This window comes from Kryptolebias marmoratus, linkage group LG3 (genome assembly GCF_001649575.2).
Source record: "Kryptolebias marmoratus isolate JLee-2015 linkage group LG3, ASM164957v2, whole genome shotgun sequence".
Classification (NCBI taxonomy): Eukaryota; Metazoa; Chordata; class Actinopteri; order Cyprinodontiformes; family Rivulidae; genus Kryptolebias; species Kryptolebias marmoratus.
Window position 1 is genome coordinate 15,292,065 of NC_051432.1, and position 14,927 is coordinate 15,306,991.

The window sequence follows — 14,927 nt, forward strand, 5'->3', positions numbered from 1 at the left end:
AAGATTGTTGCAACTTTTGGGAAATTAAGGAATTTTTTTGTTGTTGTCCATTTAAAAATGTAACTTTACCGCAAAAAAACGCAAAACATTCTGTTAAAAGTTTGATGCTCTTGTGCTCAGTTGTTCAAAATTTGGAAACAGATAAACAACTACGTGGTGCATACATATGACTGTATATGTATGTACTTAACATTAACACCGGATGATGTCATTCGAAGTGCCGTGTGGCCGTGTAATGACCGTGGAGTATATGTTGGTGAACACAAAAATACCCCCTAAAAAATAAATAAGAAGGTAAAATTACAGTTGCTGAATAACGTTCATGCTTTGAAATCACATATTGTAGTTTAAAAAAATATATAAATATATATTAAAAAAAAGAGGTTTAAAGCTTTCCTGAAAATGTTAAAACCGTTGCAGCTGACTAAATTCAGCTTTAGCTGCAGTCAGTAGCGTGATAAAACAGATATAAGCTTTTACTACCCTACTATGATTATGTAAATTTGTGCTTTTGGGGCAACGCATGCCTTTAAGTTTAAACACAGTGCAGCCTTTGTGCAGTTCAAGGCAACTGCATAAAGATTTATTGGGAGAGAGCGTTTGTTTGAAACAAAGCTAATAGTCATAAGAATAGCTGCAGAGCACAGCACTTGGCTGATTCTCGAGGGACCGTTGTAGGGTTTGAGTGTTTCTCTTTATGTTTGTGTGTTTGTTTGGAAAGGAGCGTGGTTTCAGGGAGGGGGTTGTGGTGGTCATCCTGCTGGATCAGAGTGCTGGCGAGGTACTTTCACAGAGTTTCTGAGACTCGCTAATCAATAAATGCTTTAAATAGGGACAGAAATACTTGCACACAGCACTTACTTCAATAACTGGATCCTATTTAGGAAAGGAAGCATTTTGCTGAATAGATTGGCTGTGTGGCACCCTCACAGAGGTCCTGTAAGTGGTTGGAGAATGCCACTCGTTGCCCTCCACAGTCCTAATTAGCAGCTGCTCTGGGGATTAAATTCAGACTATAAATACACACAGAAAATTATGCATAAACAGCTTTAAAATGCTTTGCTGCACACATCGCCACGAGATATAAGCTGTTTTTAAAGAAGTTAATAATGTTCAAAAGATAACACTAAGCCTGTTGGAAATGAATGCAACTAAGGAGTCCCTCAATGTTTTTTTAAAAAAGATTATTTCATTTAGTTATGCTAGCAATAAGCTTTTCTCTTTGGTCCAGACACAATGTTGGATTTCCATGGAGTTTTTATGTTGATTATCAAGTGTCATTGTCACCAAATCTCTTTTTAAAAAATTTTCTCAGTATTTTAGTTGCTACATATGGGTTAAAATCAGCCTCATTAGCTCCAGCTTTGTGTTGTGTGTTTTTTGGTCACTCTCAGATGTACCAAGCCCATCCATGGAGTGAACAAATGTATCTTGAGCAGCCGCTGCAGTCGCTGCCCATCTGAAGTGAGCCTGCTGCTGCAGCTGCAGTTTGGTCCTGAAATAAAACCCCTTATTGAACCTAAATTCAATGATTTGTGGTACTTTATTGCTTAGAGGTGGTAATTGTGCCTTTTTTTGCTGAGCTAAGCACTGGTACTTCAGCACACCCTGCTGGTGATGGTTTATACAGTTGGATTCAGTCCTGGCTTTACTGAAATACTGACTGTGCCACTTTCTGTTTAAATGCACCCCACCTGCCTACATATGAATATTTCCTGAGTAAACTTGGATTTTTTTGCAGTGAACTGCAGATTCTTCTGCTACTTTGCCATCAAAGGCTCGTTCAGACCTTTTTTGGCGGACAAAGACCAAGAATGTGTCGATTCACAGCAAATTAACTCCTTATTACGTGTGTGTGCATATATGTGTGTCGCCTCCAGGGGATTATTTTGCGTCCACGCCTGGGGATGGGGGGTGCACAGTGGACAGCTTGCGGCTGGATTGATGGCGTGACGTCAGAGCGCCTCTACCTCTCCAGAGAGCGGGATTAGTCAGGAGCAACAGAGAGAAAGCGCTCCGATAATCTCCCGCTGATAAGTGGTGGTGGCGGCGGTGGTGGTGGGGAAGGGGAGACGGACACGTTCGGAACCAAGTGGCACCAGAGGGAGAGCGAGACCTCCCGATAATCCCCAGGAAGTCCCACTGCATTTGACTCACGATGGGCCGCGCAGTGGCGCAGCAGCGAGCCAGCAGCGCGCTCCGGACAGGTAAAGGCAGCAGGTAAGCTGCGCGGGGAGGTCGTTTGAGGAGGATTTACCTCGGCAAGGAGTTCACGGGGCTGCTTCTCTGCCAAAACCTGCTCCTGCTGTAGTATTATATCGTATTATATGTTAACATTTTCTGGCACTTTGTGTTTTCGTAAGAACTACAAGACATAGGAACTTTTAAGTCCGCGCAAAACGAGAAAAAAAGAGACCAATTTTCGTTCTTCTGTTGTATAAACCGTCTGAGATGCTTGATGCGCTCGTAAAGACAGACTAGAGGCAGTTCCGCAGGACTTGCGGGTGCCAGGGTTGCAGTAAAGAATGCAGAGTTGTTTCCCTTTTTACGCAAAAGGTCTAAACGTTTGTTTAAAACCCAGTTTTTCTCTTTTCCTATGATAATGAGGAAAAAGAACCAGAAACAAAGCCAGGCTTGTCACGCCTCTATCCTAAAGGCTTCCCATATGCATGCCTATATTAGCTGTCACCTACTTGGCACTTGGATCTAAATAAGCAGGTAACAACTGCTGAGTCCCGCAGGCAAATTTGTTAAAACCTTGTGACTTTTAACGCTACCGGTTCTATTCACGCAGGGTTCTTTTTTATTATTTGCGGATCTTTGGGTCAAATGAGCTGTTGTAATGAAAGCGCGTTTCCTCTGCTGTCACTGCGCTGAGATCAGAGGGGAGAAGCCGCTGATATTTATTGGTGAGGTGGAAACAGAAACACATGCAGGACAAAAGGAGACAAAGAAAGTTTGGGTGTATCGTCACTTAGGTGGAAACGAGCAGGTATGTGGTGGTAGTGGTGTGTGTGTGTGTGTGTGTGTGTGTGTGTGTGTGTGTGTGTGAGGGCGGTGCGCTGATGGGCTGCTGCCACCACAGGACGAGAGAGAGAGAGAGATAGAGAGAGAGTGAGAGAGAGAGAGAGAGAGAGAGAGAGAGAGACATCTGTGATGGCTGGAATAATGCGAGACGGATGTGTCTTGTGTGCGCAGCAGAGACACCGCCGTGCGTCTTTACGCTCAGAGACCACCCAGTCCTTATTCCACTGCTTCTCTCTCTCTCTCTCTCTCTCGCTCTCCCTCTCTTTCTTTCTCTCTCCCTCTCCTCTTTGTGTCCCACAGCAGCCTCACCTGCGGAACCACAGCGGAGGACAGCGGAGCTCTCAGCGGACGCTTTGCTGACTGACGCACGCAAGGGACCGAGCTCAGATCCTTCACCACCATGAGGGACCTCCGGGCGGAGTAAATCACCACAGCTACCCACAAGCAGACCGCAGGAGAGGGCAGAGATCACCACCATGACCCGATAAAGTGCCCCCTTCCTTCGGAGAGAGGACAGCCCACCTCCTGAGAGCAAAGGAGACGAGCAGAAAGGCCTTTTATTTGTTTGTTCCAGTCCTCAGATGGACCGAGTGCCCTTGGCACTGGCTGCTAAGATGCGCTGGATCACGCTGGTACTCGCGGGCTTGACTTTCTGGGGCAAAGTTACTATTTCTAACTGTTTTGACTACGAGGAGCCGGACTTTGATTATTATGAGGAGGAGAGAGTAGAGACAATTGACTACAAGGATCCCTGCAAAGCCGGTGAGTTCTGTTTTCACTTCAGTTTAGTGTCAAATGACGAATGATGCCATGAATGATGTCGCTTCTGCGTGTGGTCACGCTGATCCTCTGCTGCATCTGGCTCTGACGAGGCACGTGTGTATGAGTGATGACAGCGCGCGTGCATGTGGTCATGCGCGCGCACTAGTCCAGATGCTGTCCCCCCGTTCCTTCATAAGAGATAAGTCCGTGTTTGTGGCGATCCCGCAGATGGACGCCACGTGCAGCCCGGTGAGGCTCGCGCTAAGCCGCGTTTCCCCGTCAGGCTGCACTTTTCACTGCACGCGCATGCAGCGCGTGCATCACCTGCAGTGAGGTTCAAAAGACACTGGGCCGTGAGGCCGACAAAAGCAGCTACCGATTGTGTGCAGATGTTAAATCAGCCGTAAGGGGAGATGGAAAACAGCTGGAATCAAGGGCACCATTACGCACGCACACACCTTCTCTCTCTCTCTCTCTCTCTCTCTCTCTCTCTCTCTCTCTCTCTCACACACACACACACACACACACACACACACAGATACAGAAATGATGTTAAAACACCAAGATCGACTCTTAATTACATTCTGGAAGCTGCTTTGAGCATCACTGTAGCCATGTTTGATCTAAAGCCACAGCAGGTGTTTACATGTAATTACTAATTAAGATGTGTTATTAGAATATCTACTCTATAAAAAGTTTGTTTTACTAATCAAGGAAAGATGTGCATCATCATCCTTGTATTTTATTTTTTTGCAAGGATGTTCCCTATAAATCTTTTTGTCAGGAAGCTCGGGGATTACGTCTTTATTCCACCCACTGTTCATAATAAACTAGATTTATGTTTTCATCCTTTCTTTTTCCAACACAGTGTCCATTCTGTGCCAAGGTTATGTTTGTCTAACCACACCGTTCTTATACAGCCATGTGATTAAAATGTTTACATTTTCACTTCTGACACCAATGCAAATCGTGAGTTTCAGTAACCTTGTGGGAAAAGTAAAATTTAAATAAAAGTTTGAATGAATACCCTACTGTTTAAAATAAGTCTATCAAAAAGGTAAGAAACACATTAGTAAACAAATTTACTGATTGTAGGAGTCAAATGCTGCAACATAAGCAATAATGTTGAAAAAAAGAGAAAAACAGTTTTAGTTTGTGGAAGTGATCAAAAACAAAAAGTCACCTTTGACTTCTGAAATGTTTTGCACCTATGTGTTCCAAATTTTAGCAGCCAAATTGTGATTATTCGAGCTGATAATAATCTGTTTGTGTCATTAAATAGCTTGTTTTCACCTGCGTAAAAAAAGAGTTGGAAGAAAGAAACAAAAATGTTCTGTTTCCAACATTTTCTCTTTTTCAGATTTGATTTTTTCTGATCACCTAATTTTTTTCTATCCTTTCTCTGCTTTGAATAAAACTGCACTTGAGTAGAAAGCACTGATAAGCACGTATTTTTAACATCCGATGAGATTTATGCTGCTTCTGAGGTTAATGTGTTGTATTTTGTTGCAGACTTTCTCACTGTTGACACTGTTTCTGAGCCAAAGAAGTGAAAGAACAGACTGTAAAATATTGCTGAGTTTGCAGCAAACAAAGGGAGCTCAAGTCAGCAGCATGAATATCTTTCTATGTATCGATCACATCGAGAATGGAAGGTTCAAAGCAAAAAAGGAACTTGAGTTTGATGATATCTTCCAGTTTTTTTCTCTTCTTCCTAAAGCGGATAAACTGTTCTTAGGCTACTTATATCAAAAGGACAGAAAATAAACAGGAAAGACAGTAAAACGGTTGAAAACAAAAGTCATGACTGTGGCAGCTTTAACCATATTTTTTTTTAGTTCTAGTGACATAAACATTATCAGATAGGGTCATCATCGTTCACGATCCTCTGCAGAAGAACACAAACCTCTCCTCCTTTGTGCAGAGTTGTCTGAGAGCTGACCTTTAGATTTGTGGTTTTAGACCAAAATTCACATGATGACACATCTGACTGATAAACATTCCACCTAGAGCTCCGACAAGCTGCCTGACATGCATTCCCCACATACCAACAACAACAAAATATATATATGTATGTAAACCTAACAGCTGTGGACCCTGGCAGTGTGTGCATGTGTGTGTGTGTCCTCGTGTATTTGTTCACGTGCTTGCACTGGTCTGTATGTAGGTGACTTGATGTTGATACACTCATGACTCTGTGCTTGTGCTAAAAACACACAGTCTGTGAGTGTGTGTGTGTGTGTGTGTGTGTGTGTTTGGATGTAATCCCAGTATGTTCCAAGGAGACAGTCAGTCTACTTCGGTTTGACTGTCTGAGTGAGTTTAGGTTAAAATAACAGTGAAAAATCACTTTGGTAATGATATTATTTGCTATGTACAGAAAATTCCAGAAAATTACACATACACTCTCACAGGAATTCACTTTTTAAAAATTAAACAAAATTAATAAGTATTCTGCATAATAATTGTTGGTATTAAAGGTGGTCGTGCATGTACACTTACAGCCTGCGTCTGTGTGTGTTAGTCTGTCTATTAGCAAAATATCTCATTAACTACTGGATAGATTTAATGAAACTCCCAGACAGAAACTGCTGGATGTACTTCTGCAACTGATTAACTTTCTAAGTTTACCCAATTCAATATGGTCACCACACCTAATCAAGTTGTAGTTTCACAGCACGAAGCCATGAGCTTGAATGCTTATGTGTGTATCAAAAGCCCTGCCGCCAAAAAAAAGACAAAAAAAAAAATCACATTTCAGTGATTTAATTTGGACAAGAAGGTAACTGGATGACAGCAATGATTTTAAAATTAGGAATACAATTATTTTTGACATTGTTTAAAAGCCAACACACCAGCAGGGAAAGTCACTACTCTTCACAGAGACAGATTGTGAAGCATTTATACACACACAGACACACACAGCAGTTTTAAATAGTTTAAGAAACAATAAGAAGGGAGATGAGGGAACATATAGTTTCATTAATGTTGTTATTTCTTAAAATAGGTCAAAATCTTCTTGCTGTCCCTGACTGATGTGATCCCACCTCAACAAACCTTTCAAGGCTGTTATCATGACTCCGCCACAACTGAGAGGTCATCTTAAACATACGTTTTGGGACGGATTTGGTTCAGTGTTTGGGAGGTTGTCTTCCAATCTGTGGGTCTGGGGTTGATCTCCATCCCCTGCAGCGTCCCAAAGTGTCCTTGGGCTACACACTGAAACCTCACTAACCCCAGTAAGCTTACTGGTGTAGGTGTGAGAATATGTAGTGACTAAAATATATAATCAAAAAGGTACTGTATGAATGTGTGTGAATGGGTCGATAAGAAACAGTGTAAAGCACTTTGCAGAACCAGAGAAGTTACAAAAGTACTATATATTTGGGAACCATTTGAACCATTTACATTTACACATGTGCAACCCTGAAACTTTTCCTGGCATATTCCTGAGGTGCTTCATGCCAAAAGTCAAATATCTTGCAAAATTTGCTCCTTGTTTCTGTTCAATATTATTTGGTAAACAACCAAGAAATACATTTAGAGACTCAGCAGGTGAGCCCATGTCTCTGTAAAAGAAGTCAAAATATATGAGGTTTAAATTAAACTTAAAAACTTTTATCAAGCCCCATCTACCATAGTGGATGTGCTGATTAAGTTCTGCTTTATTTCCCTCTTTTTACCCAATTGTTGCCACATTTCTTTTGGTATATCTTCTGTGCATCAAACAATTACATACAGATGCCTACACGCAGACTTATAAAATTATATGAAGATATACACACACAGAGGTTTATTATCCTGTGTCTGCAGAACACATGCATGAACATAAATGTGTAAATTTTTAATATTTACTATCTACAGCTGATTTTAATCCTTCCTGTTTGCACAGATAAATCAGACTTTCCAAAACAGGTTTTAAAGTAATTAAAATATCCACAACTTTTGCGTGTTTTGTTTATATTGTCAGTGTATGCAGGTAGTTTAGTGTTTGTGCTGCTTGTAAGACCTGGAAGCCCAACTCATTCCAGACCTGACCCTGTGGCATCGGTCTGAGTGGCTGGTATTCCACCTCCTGTTTTTGCTGGGAAAACACAGGCGGGGGTGGGGGGGTTATTTGGCTGTCTGCTTATCTCCTCTGAGTCCTGCGCTGGCAGACAGGGGAACACACACTTCCAGGTCTTTGTGAAGTGATTTCCCCACGAATGCGAGCAAGCTCACACACTCGGAACACACACACACATGCACACACACGCACACATGCAAAGCTCCCTCCATTCACCCTCGCTTATCTCTTCCTGGTTGTCTGCATCCTGCAGCTCAGCTGGAGATGACACATGCGCGTGCGCGCAAACACACACATGTGCACGTGCGTGCGCTGCTACGCTCACTCAAGAGTCATTCATGCTTCCTTCCAAATCACTGTTCTCATAAAATCCTAACACACACATACAGAGTGAAAGCTAAACAGACGTAAGTGTCCAAATGCTGCACTTGGTTTCTTCAGGAGTGATTTTTTTGAGTTCCATCTCCTCATTAGTCTAGTGTGCTCTGATTTATTAGCAGGCCAGAGAAAAACATGGCAAATGTTGGTCACATGGCACTTACTTTATGAGTACAAGCATGGCTCTTTACGGGCTGTCAGCAGAGTTCAAATGTGCATGCTTGTACCAAAGTCAAACCAGCAAAAAAAAACTATGACATTAAACACAAAGACCATGTTTACATGGAGGAGAATGTTCTGATTATTAACTTTATTAATGTTTGCATTTGTTGGATACAAAGAAGCTACACTCATATTCTTGTTTCCTTGCTGTAAAGTATAGTCGGATTAATTACTCCACATTAATTAGTCTGTTGGGATCCCCAAATATTGGATGGCAGTTTGAATCCGGACCCAAATGGAGTCTTATCAGGAGCCAGAGTCAATGTTTAATTTCATTAGAATTATTATTATTATTTTTAAGTTGCACAGTTTCTTTCATTTACTGTAATTTGTTTCAAGTGCTGCAGCTCTTATAGCCCTTACAATAAATTCCGGGCTGGTTTATCAGGCTTATAAGACAAAAACAACATATTAGTGTGAATGAACACTCCATTGGCTAATATTAAACGTCTGCACTTTTGCATGACTAGTTTGTTTAGTTTGTCGCTGATTTCTCAACCAAAGAACGTCCAAGTTACTACATGAAGGTGTGCTGAGCATGGACCCACTGAAATAGACCATGTATATGAACTCCCAGCAGGCATTTAATATTAGTTACTGTAGAGTTGTTTTTGAGAAAGACTTGTTTTAAAAGCCTGAAAACAATAAAAACCTGGCCTTCATTTTGTTAGCCATTAGCCTAATCTGCATGAAGACCTTTGCCTTGTTCGCCTTACCCCATATTCTACAACTGATGTCACTTCTGATCAGGTACTAACTATTGGTAACTATATCTCAGAACATCACTTCAGAAAGACTATTCCTTTAAGCAGAGCTAAAATAATAAAATATTAGAACATATTCATGTTTTTGCCTGTGTGCACCAGTCTGAGCTGGCACATCTTTATTAGATAAAAACATTCTAAAGATAAAAAAATATAGATTTTACATCTCACATGGTTTGTTAATCACACAACCGTAAGTTTCAGCCACTGTTCGCCCCTTCCCCCACTGTGTGTGTGTGTGTGCATCTGACCTGAGCTACACTGTGCTCATATACATTGTAAATGTGTGTGTGTTTGTGTGGGAGCAGCAGTCGCTCATATTATATTAAACAGGATTTTCCCGGGCAGAGTGCTCTTGCCACGAAGCTTCCGACGTCTTCCTCAGGATTCCCGCCTCAGCACAGACGCTGCGGCTGCACCCGAGAGCCGGCTGTTTGTTCTGGAGCACGATTGTTCCGGCGCTGCAGAGGCCATGAGTCAGCACCTCCGGCGCTCTGCCCACCTGCCATGCATTGCTCAATTATTAAATACGTGGGAGCTTTTGTCACCTAGTTATTCCTGATGGTATTTATAGCAGCTACAAATCATTCTCACAAACCCATTACAAGCTAAAGAAAACGTACCAACTCCCTGCAGCCAAACTGTAGAATGTTTACGTTTATTCTTCAGGAAACGTGTTTTAAATGTACTGGTTATCGCAGTATTTGGTTTTTTGCAGCAGGTCTTGCCAAATTCTGAGGTGTGTTTTTAGTTATTGTGCTGCTGAAGTACAAATTCAATTCACAAAGAAGCAAACCAGAAGCGGCAGCAACATGTCTCTGAGGGGTGGATTTTGAAGCCAGTTTGGTGCAGGTGTTTGCTTTCAGAGCAGCCAAATGTCACAGCCTCAGATTTTCTCAGCACCACTGTGGGTTTGATATCCTATGACTTCATTCTCTCTCCTGTTCAGTTCCTTAAGTATGTTCTTCTCTTACTGGCCTTTTACTGTGTGTGTCTCTTACATGGATTCATAAGTAAACAGATTTGTTTTTCCTTGTTTGATTGTGAAATACTGATGTATCTTAGCCCACCACAGTTGAGCACATTGATACAGCTGGCTGTCTGACATTTTTCTACCTCTGTACTTCGTTTTATGTAAGAGATAGGGTATGTCCGTGGAGAATGCCTTTACAGTCAGAAACACATCTACTGTTTGTGAATAAGTTGTTGAAGTGGCACTGTTCTTCTCTTAGTTGCTCCATTCAGGGGTCTCTACAGTGAATCATCTGCCTCTATCTCACCCTATCAGCCTCCTCTTCTGGCACACCAACCCTCCGCATATCTCCTTCACTACATCCATGAACCTCCTCTGTGGTCTTCCTCCTTTCCCTCCCTGTTCTTGGCAGTGCCATATTCAACATCCACTGTTCCTCCTCTGCATGTCCAAACCATCTCTGACTTGCTTCTCTAACTTTGTCTCTGAACAGCTTGACCTGAGCTGTCCCTCTGATATACTCATTTCTAATCTTGACATCTTCATCTCTGCCATCTCCAGCTCCATTCTCCACACATATGACACCACAGCAGGTCTCACTGCCACCTTGTAAACCTTCCTTCTGTCACAAATCACTCCTGACACTCACCTTCATCCACTCCACCTTGCCTGCACTCTCTTCTTCACCTCTCAGATTCTCCCAAATACTCATCCACCTTTAATACCTCTCCTTCTTGCAGCTTCACTGTTACACCTGTCTTCTTCTCATTCACGCACACAGATTCTCTTTTTCTTCTGCTGACAGTCTTCTCACTAGAGCATCCCTCCACCTCTCCAAGCTCTGCACAGAAAAGATCTGTCTTTTAAAACCGAGTGAAATAACTTGAATATCACCCAGTTTTGTTCATGTTTTTAATTGAGTAACTCTCAGTAGGTTGACTATGAATTTTAAATGAAGTGCACTGAAATCACACTAAAACCATCTGATGCAGGAACTGGAAGAATGTCTACAATTCTCATAAAAATAGCACTGTTCTCTGTTATGTAACGTTCATTTGATATATTTGTCCATGTAATGATCTGCTGGCTGCACACTGAAAACACCCTGATTGTAAATTGAGCCACAATCTCGTCCCGTCATAAAGTCTGGCCAAACTCATGACCTGCAGGAGAGGAATCTCAGTGTCACAGTAAATTAATTAGGAGGGGACATTAGTTCACTTTGTGTGTGTCAAAGAATATTTTTTTTATTCACTTTCTTATCAAACTTTTTTTTTTAACCACTTCACTTCATGAGCTGGAGTGCTTCCTTTGTTTGTGGAGGTGACACATGCTAATTTTAATGTGCAGTTTCTGTAAAACAGAAGCTGTTTTTGTAAAGTAATCAGAACCATTTAAATGACAAATTTTCATATAGGTGAATACGATTTCTTACATTTTAAATAAGGTTTATTTTTAGTCTTTGTCTGTATTTAGGTTTGTAAAACTCTACTGTATAGTTAGAGTTGTGGCGCTCAGGATATTGGGGCTTTTAAAAGTTAACTTATCTGGTTTTACTGGTTAGGTTTGCAAGGTTTCCAACATGATTACTTCCTCATGCTGAAGCATTTTGCATCATTCTGTCTGATATCACAGATCATTTTTGTATGTCTCTCTGCCTTTCTTGCAAACACACCTACAGCAGAGCAGGAATGGGTCTTTTTTATAGACTTCACATTACCATTCCTTATAAAGTAAAATAACTCATTATTATTTTATCGTAAATACTCACAAAAAACCCTAGCACGTTTTAAGTGTTGCTTTAAGTTATAATTTGCACTGAAATGACCTACTGACACTCCAGACCTCTTGGTTTGACTGCAGTCATTTTGAGTTAAAGTCAAGACAAAACATACAATTGGTGTAGGAAAATTCAGTTCAGTATGACCACTTATTGTCACAGTCAAAACCATATGGAGGCTTTGACACAGTTCTGGTGGCTCCATGTGAACCGACACAGGTTTGAATTGTGTGTTTTGTTTTGTTTTTAACTCAGCTGCAGCAGAGTTAAACTCATCGGCCTACAAGTGGCGAGAACGCCTCTGTTTTTCACCTGTCTATTTGAACGAAAGTTAGAGTTTTTTCTCTTCAGAAATTTGACACATTTCTCGTGTTTCTGTGGTCGTTGAGCAGTAAACTGTACAAATGTGAATAACAGCAAATCTCCTGACCGCAGCCTTTGTTAAGCACAAACCACCCACTTTTGTAACATCTTTGTCCCGACTAACAGGGCCGAGTCGCTTCATGGTGAAAACAAACTTGGGTGGAGCATCAACTTAATGGCCCATTCAGCTGGGATGCTTGCTGTTATATTCAGTTTTGGGACCCAAGCTTTAAGTTCCTTACCTCATCTCTCACTGTTTCAACACTGATGGCGTTTGGTGAGCTCCAACTGCAGCACCTGATGTTGCTCCCATAAGGATAACGGGGATCAAGTGGCTCGCACAATGATTACTTTTAGAGAAAATCCTCCAACAGAGCAGAGATAATCTCTTTTTTTATATTGCAGTAAGCTAACAGAAGCAGTTATATACAATCTGAGAACTCTGCATAGGTAAAAAAAAGCTCATTTAGAAGCACGTGTTCATGCATGTGAACACACATGTTAGCCCCCCTGTGGTGTGACCTTATATCTGTTTAATGAGGAGCTTGTTGAGGGAAATGTGTATATTCTCTATGTGTATGTGTTTGTGATAGATACTCCCCAGGTAGGTTAGCATGAGTGCATAAACAAGCAATATATAGATCGTTACTGTCAGGCAATGACAGGAGTAATGACATAAAATTAGTTTTGATAAAACGTCAAGGGGAAAATACAATAATTATAAAATAACAATTAGTAATAAAACATTGGTTCAAACTTTTCTGCTCCCAAACCATTTAATAAAAGTTTCAAAGACTCATGACCCCAACTGTACTGCTGAAATATACAAACATTGCAAAGAAGCCATTTAACAAAGAACCTCAACAAACATTATTTAGGTTTTTATACATTTTTGATCATTATTTTTTATGTCTTTGCATCAGTTAAGGCTAAATATGCTCTTGGCAAGTTATTTTAACAAAAGGCTGTAAAACTAAGTGGTAGGAATGAGAAACATCTGGAGGAGCATTTTGCAACTAATTGTTCATAATCTTTCCAAAAGGTCTGAACTATTGCTTTAATGACCAGATAACACAATTTACATGTAGATAGTAGTTATTATGGGTGTGTAATATGGAGATTATGTAGGACAGCAATTTCCTTTCTATCCATGCACCTCGGAGGTTGTGCAGAAATGATCAAAAAATAATGTTTTTGACAATAAACGTTGTTTAACAATCTGCACGGTCACAATCTCAGAAAAACTGAGCAGAAGAATACACATATTTCCCTCAAACAGGTGAGCTTTGAACGTGTAAAAAACTTGAATTGCATAAAAATATCATCATAAGTATCTGCTTTATATTATTTTTGTTTGGTGCATTATTCCTGTGCGGTTAAGTAGCTGGATGCTGTAATGTGTGTGTGTGTGTGTGTGTTTGCTGCAATGCCCCTGCTGAAGGGCAAACAGTAAGACCCTGGTCAGCATGATGCAGGTCTCCTGAGACGTCCTGGAGTTTGTAGATCAATAACGTTTCCTCCTGCAGCTCAGAAGCCTCGCTCTCGTAACCCCTCCTCAACTCTTGGCTTGACTTTGGGCTATTTCTGGCATCCCTACGGATTAACAAAACCCCAATCAATGGGCCGAACTTACTATCACGCTGTACTCCCCATCGTCCTCCCACTCTGCATATCTGCTTGTGTCAGCTCCTTTTTTTCCTGGAAAGTTTTTAGCCATTGTGGTTCCCTCTGTTGTCCTGTAACATCGAAAAAACACCACAAGTGTAATTTTTCCAGCTGTCACAAATAGTGTAAACAGGCAACAAAGGGAGGAAGAGTGCAGTTTCTTCTGCAGGTGCAAAATGATACAGTTCACGTCTACACAGAATTTCTTGTTTGTCGGTAAAGTGGCTCCTTTTCTGTTTATGACTTTTTGGTCTTTTTATAGCTCACTGTAATATAACTTTGAAAAAAGACACTTTAAAGAGGAGTGTCAGTTAAAATTGTGTTGCCAGTGGTTTAATAATATTAAATAGGCCTATTAGAAGCATACAAATTGCTTCTGTAACAGCAACTTTATACGGCAGTGTCACCACATCAACCTCCTCAGAAGCAAATAAACGTGTTTTATACAAGTCATCTTTTTTCTTTACTTGTTTAACTGATTTAATGCAGCCTTTAAAGTAATAACAGACTAGAAGGGAATAAACATTTTGTTGTAAAACACAGTTCTGTATTCAGCATTGGACAAGATAGGAAGAAATTAAAGGTTTCAAGTATTATAGAATGAATAATTTTAACGTTTATGTTGCTGACTGAACAAAACAAACCGGGGAAAATAAAATCAGTTTTTCCCCTTTTGAAACAACAACAACAAAAAATAGAGATTGTTCCAAAAGCTACCTTTTTACAACCTTAATCAGATTATTTTAGGTTTGCATGGATTAAAATAATCTGGGCCTATGCAAGTGTGTCCACCAGCATCTCCAAAGTTCACCAATTCACCGAGTTTATCTTGTTGGCTATTCAGTAATACACGTTCATGTCTAAATTCTTAATTTGTCTGCCTTCAAAGAATTAATGTTAACAACAAATTAGTGTTTAGAAAGAAAG

At 40.8% G+C, this 14,927-nt stretch overlaps 1 protein-coding gene across 2 annotated transcripts in view; it reads left to right on the plus strand.

Annotated features, from left to right (window-relative positions):
- Positions 1–2,079: 2,079 nt before the first annotated feature.
- Positions 2,080–14,927, plus strand: part of tll1 (tolloid-like 1) — a 38,477-nt gene continuing 25,629 nt past the window's right edge. The window contains exons 1-2 of one of the 2 annotated variants that reach the window (XM_025004614.2): positions 2,080–2,220; positions 3,328–3,789. In XM_025004614.2, coding sequence (XP_024860382.1) covers positions 3,609–3,789 — 181 coding nt within the window. In that variant the 5' untranslated portion in view covers positions 2,080–2,220; positions 3,328–3,608. The remainder of the gene's footprint in view (positions 2,221–3,327; positions 3,790–14,927) is intronic. The other variant, XM_017405452.3, reaches the window with a different exon arrangement.